This window comes from Anabas testudineus, chromosome 7 (genome assembly GCF_900324465.2).
Source record: "Anabas testudineus chromosome 7, fAnaTes1.2, whole genome shotgun sequence".
Classification (NCBI taxonomy): domain Eukaryota; kingdom Metazoa; phylum Chordata; class Actinopteri; order Anabantiformes; family Anabantidae; genus Anabas; species Anabas testudineus.
Genome location: NC_046616.1, coordinates 24,255,166 through 24,276,550, shown reverse-complemented (window position 1 = coordinate 24,276,550; position 21,385 = coordinate 24,255,166). Strand labels below are relative to the sequence as shown.

The following is a 21,385-nucleotide window of genomic DNA, read 5'->3' as shown; positions in this document are numbered from 1 at the left end:
TACAGTATGTTTGTTTGTTCAAGTCTCTTCATCTCACAACATTTCAGGTTTGTTTTGTGGATGAGCCTGAATTCTACAATAAGACCTACAGGAATAAACTGCCTGGTTTTGTAGCTGTGACTTTTCATTCATTATTTATATTTTGGGGATGATGGTAAGATCTTGAATGACACCTTGTAGTTGAACTTGACGTTACTATATGTGACTGAATATACTGTATGTCAAACACCTTTTCCACATTTTACATGTTCACTTCTTCTAGTACCCTGAACGGTTCTTCAACCTGTCGACCAGTGCAACAGTGGCTTCAGGACAACAGTGGAGGAATAGGATCGAAGTCTCAGGATTTGATCATTGATATGTTAACAATAGAAAGAAATAGAACTTATATCCTTTAAACTTTGTTTCATTCTAGTTTTATTTTCTAGGACCCATTTGATACATGTTTAACTCTTGTCTCCATCACCTCCCGTGTTAAATGAGGTTTTGTTTTAGTGCATGACTTTGTTGAATTACACCTTTGTTTCACTCTCTGCTTTGTGACTGACTCTGAAGTGTGGAGGGATCAGTCTCATTTATGTCAGGTCCTCATGTCTCTTTCAGGAGCAGACGGAGCAGACACTTAAAGACAACATGTGTTCATGAGACCATATTTATTGTGGAAAAGGTAATAACACATTAAAATGTGTTAAACTGAATGGACCAGACATGCTTAGTGTTTAGTAAACAGATCCATGGTTTACTCAACCAAAATGACCTTTAACAAAATGTAGTCTGAGCAAGACCACTTCCACACAGGGACCCGCACTCCCTTATAAGAGGCTGTTCTGTTTGTCCCAAACCTTCAGCTGTACGAGCAGCAGGAGATGTGCCGAGCTCCAGACCCAGACTCAGACTCTGTCCTGCCGCCGCATCTCCGGCTGCTCATGGGCGGATTCAGACGCTGCAGCCGGTTCCTCTTGACACAGGTGAACCCTGCAGACGCGATCTGACGTTCTCAGTTCATCATGGTTCGCGCCGTCCAGTCCTTGCAGACTACCTGCCGGACTTGGACGGTCTCCGTTTCCGCATTCCCGCAGACACCGTGCGCACTGCAGGCGCGGAGCTGAAATCCAACAGACAAAACCGGTTCATCCGGCTGATCCACAACTGCTGCTGGCCGTGCGTTATGTTTCCAGCCGAGGGAAGAGCGACACCCCGGAGGACCGGACCGGTGCTGAGTGTGGGCTGTAAAAGGCCGCTGTCGGTGCTCCATCAACTTGGCTTTTAGATCGCTGTTAAATAATCCCTTCATGTCCCGGAATGGAGAGCTGCTGTCGCTGCTGTATGCCGTGTCTTAACCCGCTCTGGAACCGCATCTGGCCCGACCTACGCTACCCGAGCGGCTCCGACCACGACGACCAGCATGTGATCGCCAACCCGGCCGCGCAGTCGGCGGAGATTCGCACCGTGTCCGGGGACATCCGCGTCCCGTCCCCGAAGAAGCGGCCGGTGCAGCTGTACGCGGCGCTCTTCGACTTCGAGGCCCGCAGCGACGACGAGCTGACGGTGAAGGAGGGGGACAAGCTGTCGGTGATCGAGAAGCGGGGGGAGTACGTGCTGGCCAAGAAACTGACCGGGTCTCTGGAGTCCGGGTTGATCCCGGCGAACTATGTGGCTCTGCTGCAGGACGAGTTCGCCAAATACAAGTAAGTGTAACAATCCACCTGTCCCAGCTGTCCCCACCTGTCCCAGCTGTCCCCCAGCAGAGACAGAAACGCGTGTCCCGTGCCCTGAGGTGCTCAGACGGACAATAAAGGGACTGAAGGTTGAATTATTTGCAGCATGGGTTTGTTCATAAAGCCACTTTGTGTGGAAGTGGAAGAAGTCTGATCAGCTGAGACATCGTGGACCTAAAAGCTCATCAGACAGCTGATACATCAGGTTTTGACCCATCAACCGTTGATGGATGAGTCAGTTGTCACAATAGTTGGTCAGTAACTTCCTGGTAAAGCACTAATCAAGTCACTATTCTGTTCTAGTCATCATCCTCCCTTAGCTGGTCGATGCACCTGTGCTGCTGCTGCTCCTGCTCTAAACGTCTAAATGGAGCTGGGATCCTGCAGCTGCAGCTCCTCCATTATTCATTCAGCACACAGGGAATCATCATGTTTCACTTCCCACTCTCCAAAGTGGACACTGTCTGTTCCTGTTCCTGATCCTAACCTGACTCTGACTCCACTTGTCTCCAAAGACACATGTCCCCAACATGAGAACAGTAATGATCATTGAGTCCTTGATGTGTTACATTAGATCATTAGAAATATTCCTGGTGCCGTTTCTGTAGCAACCGAAACAGAAAAATCACCAGAGCTCTGAAATGAATGCTCCTGTTGACAGAATAAATTTTAGAGGTAAATCGAAATCAACCAAACTAAGACAAAAGTTTCCACAGCATAGAATATTTAGTCAAGAGAACATTTAGTTGTGCATTTGTTGACTTGATGTCAAATTGTTGGGTAGCCCTTTGACTGGGGTTTTTAGTGTTGCTTAGCATTTCTGGATGCAGCGGTGTGTTTAGTGACAAAGTATGTGCCCATGTGGCTTTTATTCGTCACGGCAGCTTGGCCGTGTCCTATGCAGTACCGCCTGAGAACTGAAGAGAACTCATAGATGGTTATAGGTGATGAGGTTCAAATGTGTATTCTGCTCTAATATTATAATATAATATGTAAGTTGAATAAGGCAGAAAATCCAAATGCTGGCCGACTAATTGTCTGAGCTCGGTTAAGCGACAGTGTTTTTCTAATAAACCCACAGAAGCTACATGTAGTACTGGTACTTGTTGTTGCACCTCTGCTGTACTGGACCTGTATCCTGGCAGTATTTGATCTAAACTGTGCTGCTACAGTCCATCTAGAGTTTGTTCCAGTTTCCTGAAACAGCTCTTGTGTATCTTAAGTAGCTGCCTGTTGTTAGTTTCAGTAAAACCTGAGCGTCATGGAGAGCTGACCCGCCCTGTCTGATCACAGAAAGTAAATACAGGTCATTTTCTGAACAAACAAGCAGCACTTGATTACTGTGAGAAACCTCTCCCTTGTTGTCTGACGGCTGAATGTATGAAGGTATTGAGATTTATAGAGAGCTACAGAATTAAGGAAAGTGACTCATCGTGTGCAGTATGTTGCTAAAACCTGCTGGTGTTGTTTGACACGACTGGACCAGCTGGTACGACTGTGCTCGTCTTCACTGAGTGATTCTCAGCTTCTAGTGTGCAGCTGTGATATGTACAGTGTGCTGCTGCATTCTGATGGTCATCGTCCATCTGTCCAAACTAATTCACTCCCACATTACTCTGCCACTTCACTACTTGCTTATGGATTTGTCTGGTATCCCACTCTGTTTGTGTCATCCCCTCTCTGCTCAGGTGGTACTATGGAAACATAAACCGTGTGAAAGCTGAGAAGCTACTGCTGGCTTCCCAAAACAAAGATGGCTCCTTCCTGGTTCGCATCAGTGAGAGTCACAGTGACGAGTACACAATCTCTGGTAAGCACCGCTGTCATTCATCCACCAGACCATATCCTCAACAGTGACCTCTGACCTTATCAGTGTTGTTGTAGTTACTTGTCAAAAGTAATATATTACATTTGAATGAGGGAGTGATGTCAGACATAGTCTTGGGCCATCAGTAGAGATGGATCCAGTATCTTTAATCTGCAGGTAATCACAATATTGGTGACGAGCTCAGCCATTTAATGAACAACAAACCGTACCGGAGGAGAGTGTGGAGGTAGGAACAGTGGATGTGACGTTGAGCAGAACATTCGCACTGAGGATGCACAGCTCAGCGTTGTTGTTTGCTGACAAACGTTTTTGTGGAGGAAAGAGAGATAGAGGTAGTGGACATGTGGAACATGTGACTGTAAATCATTAGAGTTCTGTGTGTTTGTGTGGGCCTTCTCATGTTGTGGAACACGTAACCACCATTTTCCTGCTATTCTATTTCTTGCTTCCTCCATCCTCATTCTATCCTCCTACCTTCCTTCTGTGGTCCAAGGTGTCCACTCACTGTCAACCTTAATCTCCCTCTGTGTCTCTCTCCTCTCATCCTCCAGGCTCTCACTGCAGAGAGCATGAGGTGACACCCGACCTTACAGTTCACAATGGTAGCTTGAGGTTTTAGAAAATCACGATGACACCTACTGTAATAACAGCACAGTCTAAGTCGATGGTTAAAGAATAATAACTGAACATTTGGAGCAATAATGTAGTGAGGGTGAAACAAGTCATACGTACGTCATCGTTTTTAGTCTATTCCTGTTTGTTAATTAGATCATGAGAAGTTTATTTGATCCTTGAATGTGAAAGTGTCAGTAAGAACAGGACAAGACAAGAGAAGGAGAACAGTAGTTCTCTCACTGAGAGTTTGGAAAGGATGACAGTGGATAAGTAATAATAATAAAAACATACGTTACTGATCTACCTGAGAAATGAGCTAGACGCAGATTAAAGCGTGGTTCACCTTAAAGTGAGTGAGGGGCATAAAATGGACTTAAAGATGAAACAGTTTCCTGTCAGAGACACAGGAATAGTACAAACCTCTGGGAAGTCTTCTGCTGTGTCATAAACATTCAAGCACACACACTAGTCACACTGGACTTCCTGGGTCATATTTTATTGTGTTGCTGATAAAACATCACACCTACTCCAGTGCAGACCTTGGACTTGAGCTCAGGTCTGTTTTTGTCCTGAATCACGTCTACAGCACCTCCAGTCCAGGTCTCCTTTAGTCCTCAGGCTGTTCCTTCCTCTCTCCTGTCATCTCTATCCCTCTATTCTCTTCATTTCTCTACCTCTTTTGTTCCTTTCACTCCCTGCCCCCTGTTTCAAGGTCCTTCAGCTCTCAGTGGTAGAACGCTGCAGTCAGGTGTTTAATCTTTTTGAAATATGCATTATTAGTAGTGTGCATACATACCTGAGTGACCACACATTCAATTACTCAATTCCACATTACTGTGTGAGTTCCGGTCTGTAACTAGCGTTTGTACATTCACATGCTTTTGCATGTTGGTGAAGGTGCAGATATTCACCTTGTCATCATGTATATATGTATGCATCTACACAGTTTCACTACCTGTCAAGTGATTTGGGACGTGTAAGCTTTTGTTTGTAGAAAAGGTTTTATAGAAAACTCAGTGTCACCAGCTCGGGGTCATGCGTAGCTCTAGCTGCTAGAGAAGATGACACATGCTCACACTCTGGACACGCTCTCTGTCATTACGCAGCCATTACTGTGTGTAATGTTTGTGAATGACTGCAACATTTGTATTTACTGATATTTGTTATTCAGTAATGTAAAATAGATTGGACTGTTTTAAATGTTTGAGTCAAATGTAAATGAAATGAAAATATATCATATCACAACATAATTAAAACAAGTTTACTGCTGAAAAGCATCAGATCTAGTGTAATAATACTTTGCCTGCCGTACTTTTACAGCCCGGAGTGAGGGGAAAGTCTACCACTTCAGGATCCAGCGCTCTTCCATTGGAGCATACTTCGTCTCCGATAAGATCTCGTTCGCCACGCTAGCAGAGCTTATCTCCTACTACCAGAAAAACCATCGCAGCCTTGGGGTGCTGCTGAAGGAGCCCTGTGCCCAGCAGGTACCATAGGAAGGCCAAATGTTTTTACTAGTGCTCCAGTAAGGACCCTCATTGACCTAATGCAGCCGTGATCAGACAGCTAGAGAAAAGTCAAAGCACAAATAAACAATCCAAAGATAAATGTACATGCACCAGTGGGTCTGCCTCCTGAAGTGGCATAGGAAGAATACAGTATACAGTTTTATATATTGCAAATATACAACATATAATACTGTGATAACTATAATACAATGATACTGGGAAATAGGAGAGGCCTTTTCTGTGTAGGTGTATGTTCTCGTGTTTGTCAGATTTCCTAATCACAGCTAGCAGCTGCTGAGAAGTCCAGTGAATATTTAGGGAAAAGAAGTTCTGCTTTTTAATCTAGTTATTCCCATAACTATGATCATTTGTTTTTGCAAGAAGGAATGTGAAGAGAAATGCAACAAAGCTCTTAAATTCTATTTCTATAAACAGAAATGTAATGAGTGCTGCCTTATGCTTTAAATCTATAAATTAATACAAGGAGGCAAATATGTTTGTGTATTTAAGTACAGAGTGTAATTAACAGAATAAAATACATGGAGTCACTTTAGAATAGGACACATAGCGTGCTGTCATTATATGCGCTCTCTCTGTATTTCAACTTAAATGAAATCCCCCTGCGAGCTGTGTTCTTTATTCGTGGTGGGAGAAAAACAGATCGGAGCTCTATGTGGTTTCTCAGTATCTGGAGATAAGTATGTGAGATTTCAAGTTTTTTAAACAGATTTCATTTTATTTAAATTAGGACATGAAATGCTAATTAAAAACTAGTTTGGATGCATTACTTTGTATACATGAAGGATTAGAGTGCCTATAAAAAGTATTCACCCTGTCGGACGTTTCTTCCTTTTATTGACATTAGAAATCAATCATGGTCAATAAAAGTTGCCGACTGTGACAAGGAAATGCCAGAAAAATACATAAAAATAATGTCAAAATGAAACAGGTTTCTACAAAGTTATGTCAATCAAACACAAATATATAAGGTGAAATCAGTGTTTGCATTAATATTTAACCCCTTTAAAATGACTGACCTAATCCAACAGAGGTCCAGATATTTGGTCCTAGTAGTTCCACAATTATTGAAATAAAGGATCACCAGAGTGCAGTGAATGTGTCTCAAGTGATTGCAGTATAAAGAAACTTGTGTCTGGAAGGTCCAGTCACTGGTTATTCAGTATTCCTGGCTACCATTACACCATGAAGACAAAGAACACTCCCAGCAACTCGGAGAACAGGTCATTGAGAAGCATAAGTCAGGGGATGGATAGAAAAAAAAACTCCAAGGCACTGAACATCTCCCCGGAGTTCATTGAAATCCATCATCAAGAAATTTAAGAAATATGGCACATCTAAGTCTAAATCTGCCTAGAACAGGCCGTCCACACAACGTGAGTGACTGTGCAAGAAGGAGACTTGTGAGAGAGGCTAAACTTTGACTAAAGGTAAATACTAATGCAAACATTAATAAATATTAATGTAAACACTGATTTCACTTTACATATTTTTATTTAATTAACATTACTTTGTAGAAACCTGTTTTCACTAATTGGGTATTTTTCTGAATTTTTTTGTCAAAGTCGCCAACTGTTATTGACCAGGATTGAGGTCATATAATGTTTATGACCAAACACTCAAATTAAAGCTGGCAGTTTACACTTTAAACACATCATTTTATTTCAAACCCTGTGTTGGAGCACAGAGCCAGAATCCTTACAAAGATGAAAGTAGATGTGATTATGTATTTTATTAATAGCTTAAGTTGAAACAACAGACATTAGAATGAATCTATTAACTGTATTTAATAGATAGTTATAGTCATGATTCATTGGCTTAGAGACAAAGAATGTGCTCTCATTCTTTAACCCAGACCTGCAGCTGAGCCTCAGCACAGTCTTAATTATTGATCCTTCAGTCCTTAAAACATCCTAATAAATCTGCTTTTAGAGAATGAGACACTCACACGCATTAGGCTGCAAGTTAAATGTTCTGCTGTTAAATCGGCTACTAATTATTCTATCAATCACTTTTTATTGACTTGGCACAAGATCTTGTTTCTAGCAATTATCTAGCTGAGAGAAATGTTCACTAAAAACTGCCAAAGCATGGTTTGTGAGACCTGTTTGTTTAGCTAAAAGCTAACAGACGACAGTAATCCATACATACAACCCACAGACAATGCAGGGTCCTCTTCAAGAAATATCACTTCTCTGTGGCTTCAAATTTGCAGCAGCTTGACAGAGGAGGGGGATTAGTCGTGGTTCCAACTTCACGAGCGCTCCAGTTTCAGAACTGTTACACCCCAACCAATTTCACTTAAGTTTTGCATCCAGAAGCCTTTAAATTCAGTCTGATGTCTTTTAATTGTTTCAGTGTTACATTTAAGTTACATCACAGCTACAGTCATACAAGATAAACCAGTCAGAAACAGAACATGCCTGGAGTCTACTATTTACTGTCAGTCTAACACCACACTGAGATCATGTCAGATTTGCAACTAAGCAACTCACACAGTCCAACAAATATTTGTCTCAGCACCTTGTATGTAACCGTGTTAGGTTATTTTTAAACTGATGAATCAGCATCGTCTGTCCACTCATTTTAAACTCACGCTGTTGTCTCTGTGCAGCGGGAGCTATTTGACATGGAGCCATGGGAGAGACCGCGAGAGGAGTTCAAACTCCACAGGAAACTGGGAGAGGGACACTTTGGAGAGGTGTGGGAGGCTATGTGGACCACAGGGAACAGGAAAGTGGCCATAAAGATGCTGAAACAAGGTACGGACGCAGGGTGACGCCGTAAGGCAGGCATGATGTGACTAAAGGTCAAAATACAGCAAAGTGATGAAAGAAAAAAAAAACAGCAGAGGGCTGTATCCAGGGTGACAGCACTGGGTGTGTAGCTGCAGCTGGTGCTGACGGTGTGGAGAAGACAGATGTGTAATAACAAAATGAACCGAAAGGCTGCTGCGTAAACCTTAATGTAATAATGATCTTCCTCCTCCAGAGGACACGAAGCAGGACGAGTTTGTGAAGGAGCTTCAGGCGCTGAAAAGCCTCCATCACCCGAAGCTGATCCAGCTGTTGGCCATGTGCTCCAGAGGAGAGCCGGTCTACATTGTGACTGAACTCATGAGCAAAGGAAGCCTCAAGTCCTACCTCGCCTGTGAGCACTGAAACACACACACACACACATACGTTTCCTGTGGCGGCCTCCTGACAAAGGAGACTCCACCACTGCTTTTATATGCAAAGAGGTTTGGAATAGATAAAAGTTCACCCAGCATTTCTTGGTTTGAGGGTTTCAGTCCTCGTGTTTTTGGAAATCTCTCTGAAGCAGTATTTAGCCCAGGTGACAGTAAATCTTTAAATTATATTATAAACTGTGATTTGGAACTGAAATGTTGATCTGGCATTTTACAAAAGGATTTAATCACAGAGCAAGTGTGAGATACTTTTACTCTTCAAGGTGTGTGTTGTATTTAGTTGGTATTTAATCTCTTCCCAGCTCAAAGAACCGGTCCTCATTAGCAGCTTACTGTATGTAAATAACAGTGGACACAGGAGAATCTTATTAACGTACATAGACTGTGTCTCAACGCAGCGACAACATGAAAACAAATCAAAGAATAAAGTCCCAGGAAAACATTCAAGCCATCAAAATGGGACGGCCCTGACAAGACGCTGCGACACAGTCTGTAACAAAAGCAGCCTCCAACTGAGACAGAGCCCAAAGTAAGCTGTGCTACAGCTCATTGTTCCTAAAAGAAGCAGTATAATGTAATGTGCTGCTTACGTTCTGTTGTTTGTTTAAAGTCAAATATACAGTGTTTGCGAAAGATGGATTTTCAGTATGTCTCTGAATGTGAAGACACACACAAGTTGCTTCAGATGAAAGGTTTGGTCAGACTTACACACTCCTCCTCCTCACATTTCCTGATTTAATGATTGTTTTGGAAAGTAGCATGTTTTTCTAAATGTGCTGCATGACTGCTTTGTGTTAACATTAAAGTGTCGTTAACACCACTTCACAAACTGTAATGCATTTACACTCAAGTGAGTGTGACATGCCCTCGTAGGAACATCACAGATTTGTAATGACTAACTTGACTTTGAAATGCTACAGACTCAACATAATACAAATACTAATACTACGACTAATACTAATACTAATACTAATACTAATAGACGATAAGACTAAGACGATACGACAATACGAAATAACGACTACTAATACGACTACATACGACGACTACTACTACTACTACTACTACTACTAATACTAATACTAATACTACTAATAATACTAATACTAATACTAATACTACTACTAATACTAATACTAATACTAATACTACTAATAATACTACTACTACTACTAATACTAATAATAATACTACTACTACTACTAATAATAATAATAATAACGATGTTTCCATTTTTATTTCACTCAAAGAGTTTGACTTGTTTTGTTAAATTTAAAAAGTGGATTTGTGAGTCATGTTTGTGGGCCTGCTCTGGTATGAAACATGACCTGCCTGGAGGCCACATCCATGCTACTGACTGACTGACAAGCTGTGTGTGTGTGTGTGTGTGTGTGTGTGTGTGTGTGTGTGTGTGTGTGTGTGTGTGTGTGTGTGTGCGTTTGTGTGTGTGTGTGTGTGCATTTGTGTGTGTGTGTGTGCGTTTGTGTATGTGTTCGTGTTCAGCTGCTGAAGGCCAGGTGCTGACATCAGCTCATCTGATCTACATGGGCAGTCAGATTGCAGAGGGCATGGCCTACCTGGAGGACAGAAGCATTGTTCACAGAGACTTGGCTGCCAGGAACATCCTAGTAGGAGAAGATCTGGTGTGTAAAGTGGCTGACTTTGGACTGGCACGGATCATTAAGGTAAGGAGTGTTAGATTTATTGTCAATTGTCTCACAACTACTTTCTTATTAAAGACTACATTATGTAAATTTTGTCAAACATTGCTTTACATGTACATTTTGTTATTTCCCACATGCTTTTATCCAATGCGACTTACTAGGTACAAAGCAAGCAGATATCTAAGCCAAGAAGGTGCAGGGAAAATTTAAGTGCAGCAAAAGATTTGAAAGAGTTCTGTTTTCAGCAAGTTTTTGAAATGTTGAGAATAAGGCAGCTCTGCGTGCAGAGGTAGGCAGCTCGTTCCACTATCGTGGAACCACAGAGCTGAAAAGTTTTGCCTGGGATCTTTTAAGGTGATGTGAGATGAGGTGAGGGGAGCACAAGACATTGTTTGCTTGCAGAGCGCAGTGAGTGAGAGGGATTGTAGACATGGATGACGGAGTTCAGTTAAGTTGATTTGACCACTTGTAGGCAGCGGTCAAGGTTTTGAATCTGATGCAGGCATCTACAGGAAGCCAGCGCAGAGGTCTGGAAAGTGGTGTAACGTGTCCTTTTTGGCTGATTTTAAAAAAAAGTTTGTATAAAGAATTATAGAGACAATCAACAACCAACAATCCTATTTGAGCAAGCATTAGGCAACAGTGGAGAAGAAAAACTCCCTTTAGAGGAAGAAACCAGGCGTGAACCGTGTGGCAGCCCATTACAGTTTCTCTCTTCCTTGTGATGCCTTTTCTGTATTTTACGCAATCATTTTTATTAATTTTATGTAGTAGAAGAATTCAATTCTGGATTTTACAGGGAGCCAATGGAAAGAAGCTAACATAGGAGAAATATGATCTCTTTTGCTAATTCCAGTCAGAACTCTGGCTGCAGGAATTTCAATTAACTGAAGTCTTTTTAATGAGTTATTGAGACATCCTATTAATAAGGAATGACAATAGTCCAGTCTGGAAGTAACAAATGCATGGACTAGTTTTTTAGCATCACTTTGGGACAGGATGCTCCTAATTTTAACAATGTTTCTCAGGTGAAAAAAGGCAGTTCTAGAGATATATTTGATGTATGAAGTGAAGGAGATATCCTGGTCAAAGATAACTGACCAGAATACCACTTAATCAAGATTTCTTACAGTATTATTTGAGGTCAATACTAAGTCATCTAGGGTAAAAATGAGATTAGACATAGTATCTCTGAGATTTTTAGGACCAAACAAAATAACATCTGTCTTGTCTGGATTTAGGAGAAGGAAATTGGAGGACATCCAGGCATTTGTCTTTTTAAGTGAGTTTGATTAATAGATTCGTTTCTTCTGGTTTCATAGATAAGTATAGCTGGGTTTCATCTGCATAACCATGGACAGTGCTGTGGAGTGACCACTCTTGACACTGACGTTGACATCTAGGAGGTCATTCGGAAAGGTCATTAGAAAGGATGTCAGTCAGATGATTGAAGGCTGCTCGTTTAAGGGTCTTGGCCAGGAATGGAAGAAGAGAGACAGGTTAGAAGACAAAAGTGAGGGGCCAAGAATTGTTTTTTTAAGGAGTGGGCTGATCTGGGCCTGTTTAAATCAGGTGGGAAAGGCACCTGTTGTAAAAGATGTCTTATTTATTTGTGTAATGACTGGGATTAGTGTGGATGCAGTTGTTTGAAAGAGAGTGGAGGGATAGGATCAAGAGAACATGTAAGGGTTGTTACCTCAACCACTTACAAGGAGGACTCGACAACACTACAATAGGTTTAATACAGGTTGATTAAGGAGGCTTGGGTGGCAACACAGAGTACAAAGCACAAACCTAAGACAGGAAACAGGAAGTGGATTCAGAGAGTGGGGAATGCTGGGAAATGGAGTGGATTGGAGTGGCTCAGGTAAACAACGCAGAGGAGAGTGGAGAGAGAGTCAGTGCAATTATGGGCATAGCAGGAAGTGGCTGAGGAGCAGAGCAGCAGGAGTGTGATCAGGTGAAAGAGAGAGACAAACTGGACCAGGAACAAGCAGGAATCATGACAGAACAGGTGGTAGGATGGTTTGCGAGGAGGAGGGTGAATACATCATCCTCAGTCAGAGTAACAAACAAGGTGAGACATATGCTGTTAGATGAGGTTGGTTCGAAAAAGAGAGCTGGGAGTTGAAAACTTTGCCACCTTATTGGTAGAGAAGGTGGCAAAGTCATCAGCAGTGAGAGTGGTGGAGGTGGGAAGTGGAGGGGGGTAGAGGAGTGACTTGAAAGTGGAGAAAAGCTTCCTGGGGTCAGTGGTGTTGCTGAGTTTGTCCTTGTAGTGCTCTGTTTTTGCTTTTGTGACGCTGTGAGAAAATGACGCCAGCAGGCAATGATATTATGCTAGAACAGATGGAGCCTTGGACTTGGGCCACTTCCTCTCAGCATTCTTGAGCATCTGGTCAGTGAGCCATAACTTAGAAGCTGATGTACGGGCAGGCCTCGAAGAGAGAGGGCAGAGACTGTCCAGACAAGTCAAGTGTGATGCATAATTTGTCAGTGGCTGTATCTGTGTCAAGGGTAGAGAAAACCTGTGGCAGGGGACAGATTGGTAGCAGTGCAGAGACTTTAACTGAAGTTTAAGGATTTCTGCTTGATAGATATTCATAATGGCTTATAAGTGAAGGGCTGTTCAGAGCGTGGTGGAGTGTAGCAGGTGGAAGAAGAGCATAGAGGAGCAGTGGTGCTGGGTGGAGCAACATGCCTTATCAAGATTTAAAGTGTCATGCTAGGAGTAGCACTTATTGTATACTGTAATTGCCAGTAACGCTTCATGGTAAGAGTTTATGAATAACCATGTCTTCATGTATTATTAGTTATCACAGTCATTACAGTATTGCGGTAATGTTTAGTCAATGATAATTACAGTTCTAGTAGTACACAGAGTACTTGTTCACTCTGTCTGAAGAAAACATAGATATAATTCTAATAATTTACTTACAGAGAACTTCTAAGACACTGAAAGACGTGTGTGTAATTCTTACACATGAACACATCACTACTACATTATATATGTTAATATATCAGGCTGTCCATGGAAACTGCCCTACATTTAACCTTGTAAAACATAAAAGCAGGAGCAGTGTTGTTATGCGAAAGATTTGAATTTCACTTTACATGTCATGGAAACTGATCTAAATATAGCATTTTATATATATATATATATACATATATATGTATATATATATATATGTATGTATGTATGTGTGTGTGTATGTGTGTGTGTATGTGTGTATATATATATGTGTATATATATATATATATATATATATATATATATATATATATATATATATATATATATGTATGTGTGTGTGTATGTGTGTGTGTATGTGTATATATATATATATATATATATATATATGTATGTATGTATGTATGTATGTATGTATGTATGTATGTATGTGTGTGTGTATGTGTATATGACATGTGTATGTATCTCTCTCCTCTCTGTCGTCTGTCTCTCTCCTCTCTGTCGTCTGTATCTCTCTCCTCTCTGTCGTCTGTATCTCTCCTCTCTGTCGTCTGTCTCTCTCCTCTCTGTCGTCTGTATCTCTCTCCTCTCTGTCGTCTGTCTCTCTCCTCTCTGTCGTCTGTCTCTCTCCTCTCTGTCGTCTGTATCTCTCCTCTCTGTCGTCTGTATCTCTCCTCTCTGTCGTCTGTATCTCTCTCCTCTGTCGTCTGTATCTCTCCTCTCTGTCGTCTGTCTCTCTCCTCTCTGTCGTCTGTATCTCTCTCCTCTCTGTCGTCTGTATCTCTCTCCTCTCTGTCGTCTGTATCTCTCTCCTCTCTGTCGTCTGTCTCTCTCCTCTCTGTCGTCTGTCTCTCTCCTCTCTGTCGTCTGTATCTCTCTCCTCTCTGTCGTCTGTATCTCTCTCCTCTCTGTCGTCTGTATCTCTCTCCTCTCTGTCGTCTGTATCTCTCCTCTCTGTCGTCTGTATCTCTCCTCTCTGTCGTCTTTCTTTTCAACCTCGAACTCTCACCTTTCTACTGTTCACAGAATCGATTGGCTAAGTCAAGGGGGTGGTAAAATTGGAGATTTTGGACAGAGTGAAAGGGACCTTGAGGAGGGGAGGCTATCAAAATTGACAGCTAGGATGTTTGTTTTTATTGTAGGAAAGGTTTGAAGAACACATATGACAATGACAATGAGTAAGCATTGTTTCCTCTTCAGACTATATAACAATATAATATCTAAGTGATCCCAGAACTTTGAGCAGTAGTGTACATCATGGGCATTTTCATCAAGATAGCCAGGCTGCTTTCTCACATCATTGTTGTATGGAGACAACAGCAGATTAAATGTGTCACCGCCACCATCTCTCTCCAGGACAGTGTGTATACAGCCAGTCGAAACACCAAGATCCCCGTGCGATGGACAGCCCCTGAGGCAGCCCTCCACCAGCGGTTCTCTGTGAAGTCAGATGTTTGGTCATTTGGGGTGCTGCAGTATGAGATGATGTCACGTGGCAAGATGCCTTACGAAGGTATAGTGTTAACTCTTTTGTTATTTTCATTATTTTCTTTATTTGTATACTGTGTGTGGTGCTCTGTGTGTTTGGAATTTTATCTCAATGAGATTTCCTTATTCATTGGAGACTAACTCTTTTCTATCTTTTATCAGGCCATATTACATTTATGTAATGTGAATTGCCCTTTTTTGTCAGTGATTAGCACCACATGTCCACATCTCAAAATTGCAAGATAAATATATATGGGTGTCATAACATAATGCAGGTACTGGCTGTGGATGTGGTTGTACTGTTTGTAATGTGTGGTTAAATTCTTCTTTTTTCATTTTGTGTGCTGCTGCTAACATTTTATTTTGTTCCAGTGTGTAAGCAGGACAATGCAAATTAGATATAGAATGTTCAGTTTCCTACTGTAAATCCAAATCGCTGGTCTTACAGTATGTTGTTACATGTAAATATCTGCTATATAACTTGTACATATTCCATCTGTTCTATTTTCTTCATATAAACTAACAGGTTGAACAGGCTGTCATAGTGTAGTCAAATATGTTGAGTAATGTTTAACGGTGTATTGTTAACCATTGACCATTATTCGTGACTACAGGGAATCATACAGTTCAGACCCTTGAGACTTATGCAAGATGGTTTAATTTAAAAGGATAGAACTGGTGATATTTTTAATTTTAGAAAAGACAGAACCTATCACACCTCAGCGCCTCATTGAGTAACAAGCTGCAACCTCCCTGATTATGCTTCATTATTTCTATTACTAGTAGTACTCCTCTAACATGACGCCACTGTTGTCTTTCGCACTCATAATGATCATATTTCCTTATTTGTATTGCTACTATTATTCCTGGATTTGATATGTTTATACTAAGATCTAGATTTATTTTGATTTGACCAAATAAAAGTGTTACCATACGCTTTACCTTACACACTAAGATGGTGGTTTTATAGACCAGAATCTTTCAACACTATATGGTGAAAGACATTCATTCTTGATCATATACAGTTCATAATATCAAAAGATTCAGTGAATCTGGAGAAAGATGAGCAGCTTGTGCATCTGGAAAGAAGACACCATCAATGCTCAAAGATATATCCAGGCTTTAGAGCAGGACTGTTGAGCAGTTAGAATTTTGTATCAGGCAAGAATGGGACATTTGTCTAAAACCTCAGCAACTGGTCTCCTCAGTTCCCAGAAGTTTACAGACTGCTGTATGTTCCATTGTGAATCAAATATAGGGTTATGAGATTTGCAAATCATTGCATTCTGTTTTTATGTAGATTTTACATAGTGTAACGACTTTTTTTGAGTTGGGGTTAAACATTTATCAGGTAAAGGTTCAAACTAACTGACAAATCACAGATTTTAGTTTTTGTTACATTTTAGAAAAAGTAACAACTTTTCTGGAAATGGGGTTTGTACAAAATCTACATGTGACCAACTGTTTTTCTATCTCTCCCCTTTAGGAAAAAGCAATAAGGAAGTGTTGGATCTGCTAACATCGGGGTTTCGGCTGCCGTGTCCAACCCGCTGTCCTCAGAATATTTACCGCATCATGATGGACTGCTGGGCTGCTGAGCCATCCAAGAGACCCTCTTTCCATGCACTGCACAGCCAGCTGGATGCAATCTATGCCAAGATATATTTCAAGACCATAGAGGTATAAAAAGAGAAAAAGAATGGAGGAAAATAGTTAAGTGTATAAACTCGTCATCAACAGCAACATGGACTGCAAAGATGAAGAAGGAAGAGTAGCAAGGAATATGCTGTTCTCTTCCATGACGGGGCACATTTTAAAAACACCAGTGTGAAAGAACAGAGGGAAGAAGAGCTTCACACACAGAAAAGTTCAAGATGTAGAACAGAAAATCAAAAAGAAAGGGGAAAATGTGGAATATTTAATTTCTTACTTTGAGTAGAGCAAAAACAGACATGACAGACAAATGAATGACTGAAAATAGCCTGAGCACTAAAACTGAACCAAATTTTTATTCTTATTTTGTACACTTGTGTTTTCTAAATTATATTTTATTCTTTTTGTGCGTGCCATGAAATGTGGTCAAGACTTTAATGAATCGCCTGTCCTTGGACTGCAAAGCATGTTCTGAAATGGAGGTTATGTGCAATACTTAAAAAACCTGCTGGGTTTTTAGCCATGCTAGCATCCTGGTGCTAGAGATGCTGATGGCAGTCTGTTAGTGTCGACACGGACTGGATCCATTACCTTGATGTTCTCCGAAGGATGAATCCCACATCTTGTGATGTCATGACTATTGACCCAGGAACACCATTGAACAAGAATTCCCTCTTAAGTCTAGTGTGTGGTTATGAACTAATGAACCTCAGGATCATTTGTACTTTGAGGTTAAATGAAACAATAGGTCAAAGATATCTTTCACAGTCATTGAGACAGGATGGAGGGTTACAGCAACCAATAAAAGTTGTACATATAGAATGTAGATATTGTTGTAAAGGGGCAGTGCATAAGAGTTTTATTAACATAAATGGAATATAGTAATCAGAAATATGTTGAAAATATCAAGCGGTTTACCTTAGACTGCGCTGCTAGGTTTCTGCAGTAGCCTAGGACGGACAAACCAAACACTGGCTCTAAAATCATGTTTAGCTTGATTTTGGTGACACTGGATTTACAATAACTTTCATCTTACATTTATGCTATAGCCCATAGTCCTACATACTAAATATGTTAACTAAATCCTTTTTCTAAATATGCTCAGTGGCCCCTTAATTAGATACACCTGAACAATCTAATACAATACAATACAATAGTTCTGCCGTAAAATCTAATTTCAAAAAGAATGCATGCTTAATATTAAGGTTATAGTGGTTGGTGGAGTTGTACTGGGGTGTATTTTCTCATGAGGAGTTTCAAATGTTTTGGGCTCCGTAATTACATAAACGAGGGAGCCTAATAAAGTGAGCAGTGAGTGAAAAGTGTGCAGCGATTTAAAATAACATCATCACTTGAGTGTAAGGTCTGCACATATATTGCACTTGTCTACCTTATTAGTACTCATTCTCATTCGCGCACACACTCAAACAATAATAGCTGCCATGCAGCTGACCATCACAATAGCTCCCATTTGTCAGAATGAATTGTGGAAGTGTCACTATAACTGGTTCCAAAAGACCACCCTAAAATCACTATCAATGAAAGTTAAAAATAGATTTCTAACCACTAATAAAAATATCACTAAAAGATATTTGTAGTATTTTTGCACCTAATTTCACTTGAATGCACTGTATATTGGAAAAACCACAAATATGGAGGTGTGCAGCTAATCCAATAATAATTTAGCTGTATAGACAGCAGCAACAGCATAATGGACAACCACCATTCTGGACTATTGCATGAACACTTGTGAGTTCTTACTGTTGAAAGCGCTACATCTTTTCCACTCTGCCAACACAGCAAGAACACACCATTACTACTGGTGTCCACACTGTTCAGAAACACCACAGAAACAGCAAGACTATACTGAGCTGAGTACTGTACCTTGTGACTGTAGCTCCATATTTACCTTACTGACGTGAGCTTGGCATATTTTCATACCCTTTGGGTATGGACGGGAACAAGTACATTTCCTGAAACTGATGCTGTAATGCATGTCAGCATTGGTCTGACAGAGCAGCAGAGATTCAATAAAGTTAAGCCATGATGAGTCAATTAGTTCAGTTCAGTTTAGTTCAGCTGCACACTCAGGACAAACTTTATGTTTTGGTCTGACCATATGTAGCTAAAGGTCTGAGTCAAACTTTTCCCTCCATTTTCTATCCACCCACCGGTTTTCTCTCAGGGCTTATAGCATGGCTATACACTGTTAGATCTGTTATTAACCCACCATTAGAAAGTATTCAATTCTGTTACAGGAATTTACAATGTGTTAGTAACATGTTTTCTGTATTAGTTTCTCTAGAATGGTTGGGGATCTTCCTGTGAAAACTGTGGGGGCTGGATAGTGTCATGAGTACAGGCCTTAAGTTTTCAAAGCTCTTCTACACAGACCCACAGTGAAGGCCAGTTACATGCACTTACAGTACCTGAGTCTGTACACAAACTAAACTACCAAGACCTACCCAGACTAGAAAGAACTCATGCAGAAGCAACTACACACTGTATCAGCCAAGTCCACAAAGATTATTCTGGATATGGCTTCCACTTTTTTTTTTAGAGTGTGTGGGTTTTGGGAGATTGGGATTTTTGCACCTCAACGTTTTTCTACAATATTGCAATGCAATGCAAATTGAGAACAATGCAACTTTGGTCTTTGTGCATGACATTCACAGCAGAAAAAGCCAAGTTCTGGAAACTTGAGCCATAATCACCAAACCACAAGACTGAGTTTTGTGTGGCTGTGTGCCATCAGGTACCAAACACGAGCAGAGCAAAGAATAAATTATTTTAAGTATTGTTTTGAAATGTGTGTGCTTTTAATGACTATGTCTGCTTTGTCCTTTGCTCACAAAGAACCCACTCTTTTCCTTAAGTTTGAATTGAAATACTTGAGCTGAAACTACTGTAGACCTGGAGGTAGGTTGAAGTTTTACTTCACAAAGTCTGCAGTGCCATTTGTGAACTGAGGAGTCTTTACATCACATTTCCTGATGCTACTGGGCACATTCAAGGAGTGAATGACTATCAATGGATGTCATGTTCCCATCAAATGTCCTTCAAATCCTGTTGCTGGAATGGTTGCATGAATACAGGAAACAATATCAATATTCATGGTTTATCTACGGTTTTGCAGCCACTTAACCTACATGTTTAAACACTGGGGCCCATTGTAAAGATTTTTCTCAGGAAAAAAATTTCCGGTGTTTACTCAGCACACTGGTGTAGTACTGGCTGCAGCAGTAATGCAAACTGTGGTCTTATTGTATGCATGTTCCTGTTAATTCACTAGGGGTAATAAAAATCTGCAACCTTTACATTTATGGCCTGTAAAATGTAAAAGAAAGAAAGAATACAAAATGACATTGTTACTTATTACAACAAAATTGTCTATACAGCTTACATTTATGACAAAAATTACAGCACAACATCATATGCTGAAATAAAATCTGTCACCAACAAAAGTCAACAATAGTGCACCATCAACAGTGCATTAAAAGAGCTAGAAATCAGGTCAATGTGTATTGTGAATTGCATGACAGTGAAGACAGAAAGAAAGGGCAAGCACAGAAAAACAACTTTACTGTAGCAACTGGTTGGTGTCTTCAGTCAGCAATGGTGAGTTCCTGTAAAACAAACAACAACAATAGAAGAAAGAAAATGAGCAACATAATATCACTGGCAAACTAGTACTACTACTTCAAGAAGGTGAAGCAGTAATACATGTATTTACATACCTCACTTCTCCATCTGTTGAAAGAGGCGCTTTTGCTCATCTAGATGGACAGTCAATTTTGAAAATCTTCCAATTTCTTCCCTTTACAATTGATCCTATAAAAGTATTATAAAACAAAAATGATTAGGTAACTTTTTTACATTATAATTTGCAACTTCCTTTTTTGCTGTTGATAAACTATTCTATACTTTAAAAAAAAGTTAAATACATGAAGCCATGATCTTAAAAACTAAATAATAGCACGTTAATGTTAGCCTTACCTAATACGTTTCAGAACTTTTCACCAATTTTAGCAAGTCAATCTAACATCACATTACTTGTTTAACAGTTTAAGAATGCACACAGACAAAACAATACTGGACACTGCTAATTTCAGGAGTTAAATAGATTAATGAAGTTTATCTTATCTAAAGTGTAACCTTGCCTTGGCTTTGTCGAACTCCACATGGAATGAAGCTGCTGCTGTCCAGACTCAAACTCACTCATTAATGTGTTGCTCAAAAATTAGTAAACTAGTATGAGCAACCACATTGATACTACGGTGTTGCTATCAAAACAGAACCAGTAGCCCACAGCCTTGGTATATATTCTATTCTATTATATTATATCCAATGTAAATTTACAGCAATTTGTTAAAGTGTGTGCCCATAGCTAAGGTAGACAATGACAAATGAGAATTCGCACTAAGAGGTGCTTTCACAATGCCGACCTTCAGCTAGATAAGCAGCATTTAAATATGGAATGTATTCATTTGACTTTACAGTGTTTATTACAGCACGTACAAAGTTAAAATCATTGGCAGAAAAATGTACTTGTTCTTTGGTATTTTTAACTTACTGTTTGTGCTCAGTTCTTCATCAGAGCTGCCCAAATGGTCATTATTACACTGTCCAGGGATTGCTCATTATCTACTATTTCATTCATCAGTTCTGTGGGTCTTTGGTGGTCCACCACCAGTATTAGATTATTATTATTTCTCTGTAATGACAGTTTAAG

The 21,385-nt window shown here is 40.3% G+C and overlaps 1 protein-coding gene across 1 annotated transcript; it reads left to right on the top strand.

Moving 5' to 3' along the window:
* The first annotated feature begins 883 nt into the window (after window positions 1–883).
* On the top strand, window positions 884–18,708 carry zgc:194282 (SH2 and PKc_like domain-containing protein). The gene is made up of 8 exons (XM_026367998.1): window positions 884–1,688; window positions 3,407–3,528; window positions 5,482–5,648; window positions 8,302–8,449; window positions 8,679–8,837; window positions 10,381–10,562; window positions 14,869–15,025; window positions 16,487–18,708. Exons 1-8 carry the CDS (start codon window positions 1,303–1,305, stop codon window positions 16,684–16,686), a joined length of 1,521 nt encoding a protein of 506 aa, XP_026223783.1. The 5' UTR covers window positions 884–1,302; the 3' UTR covers window positions 16,687–18,708.
* Window positions 18,709–21,385: the final 2,677 nt, after the last annotated feature.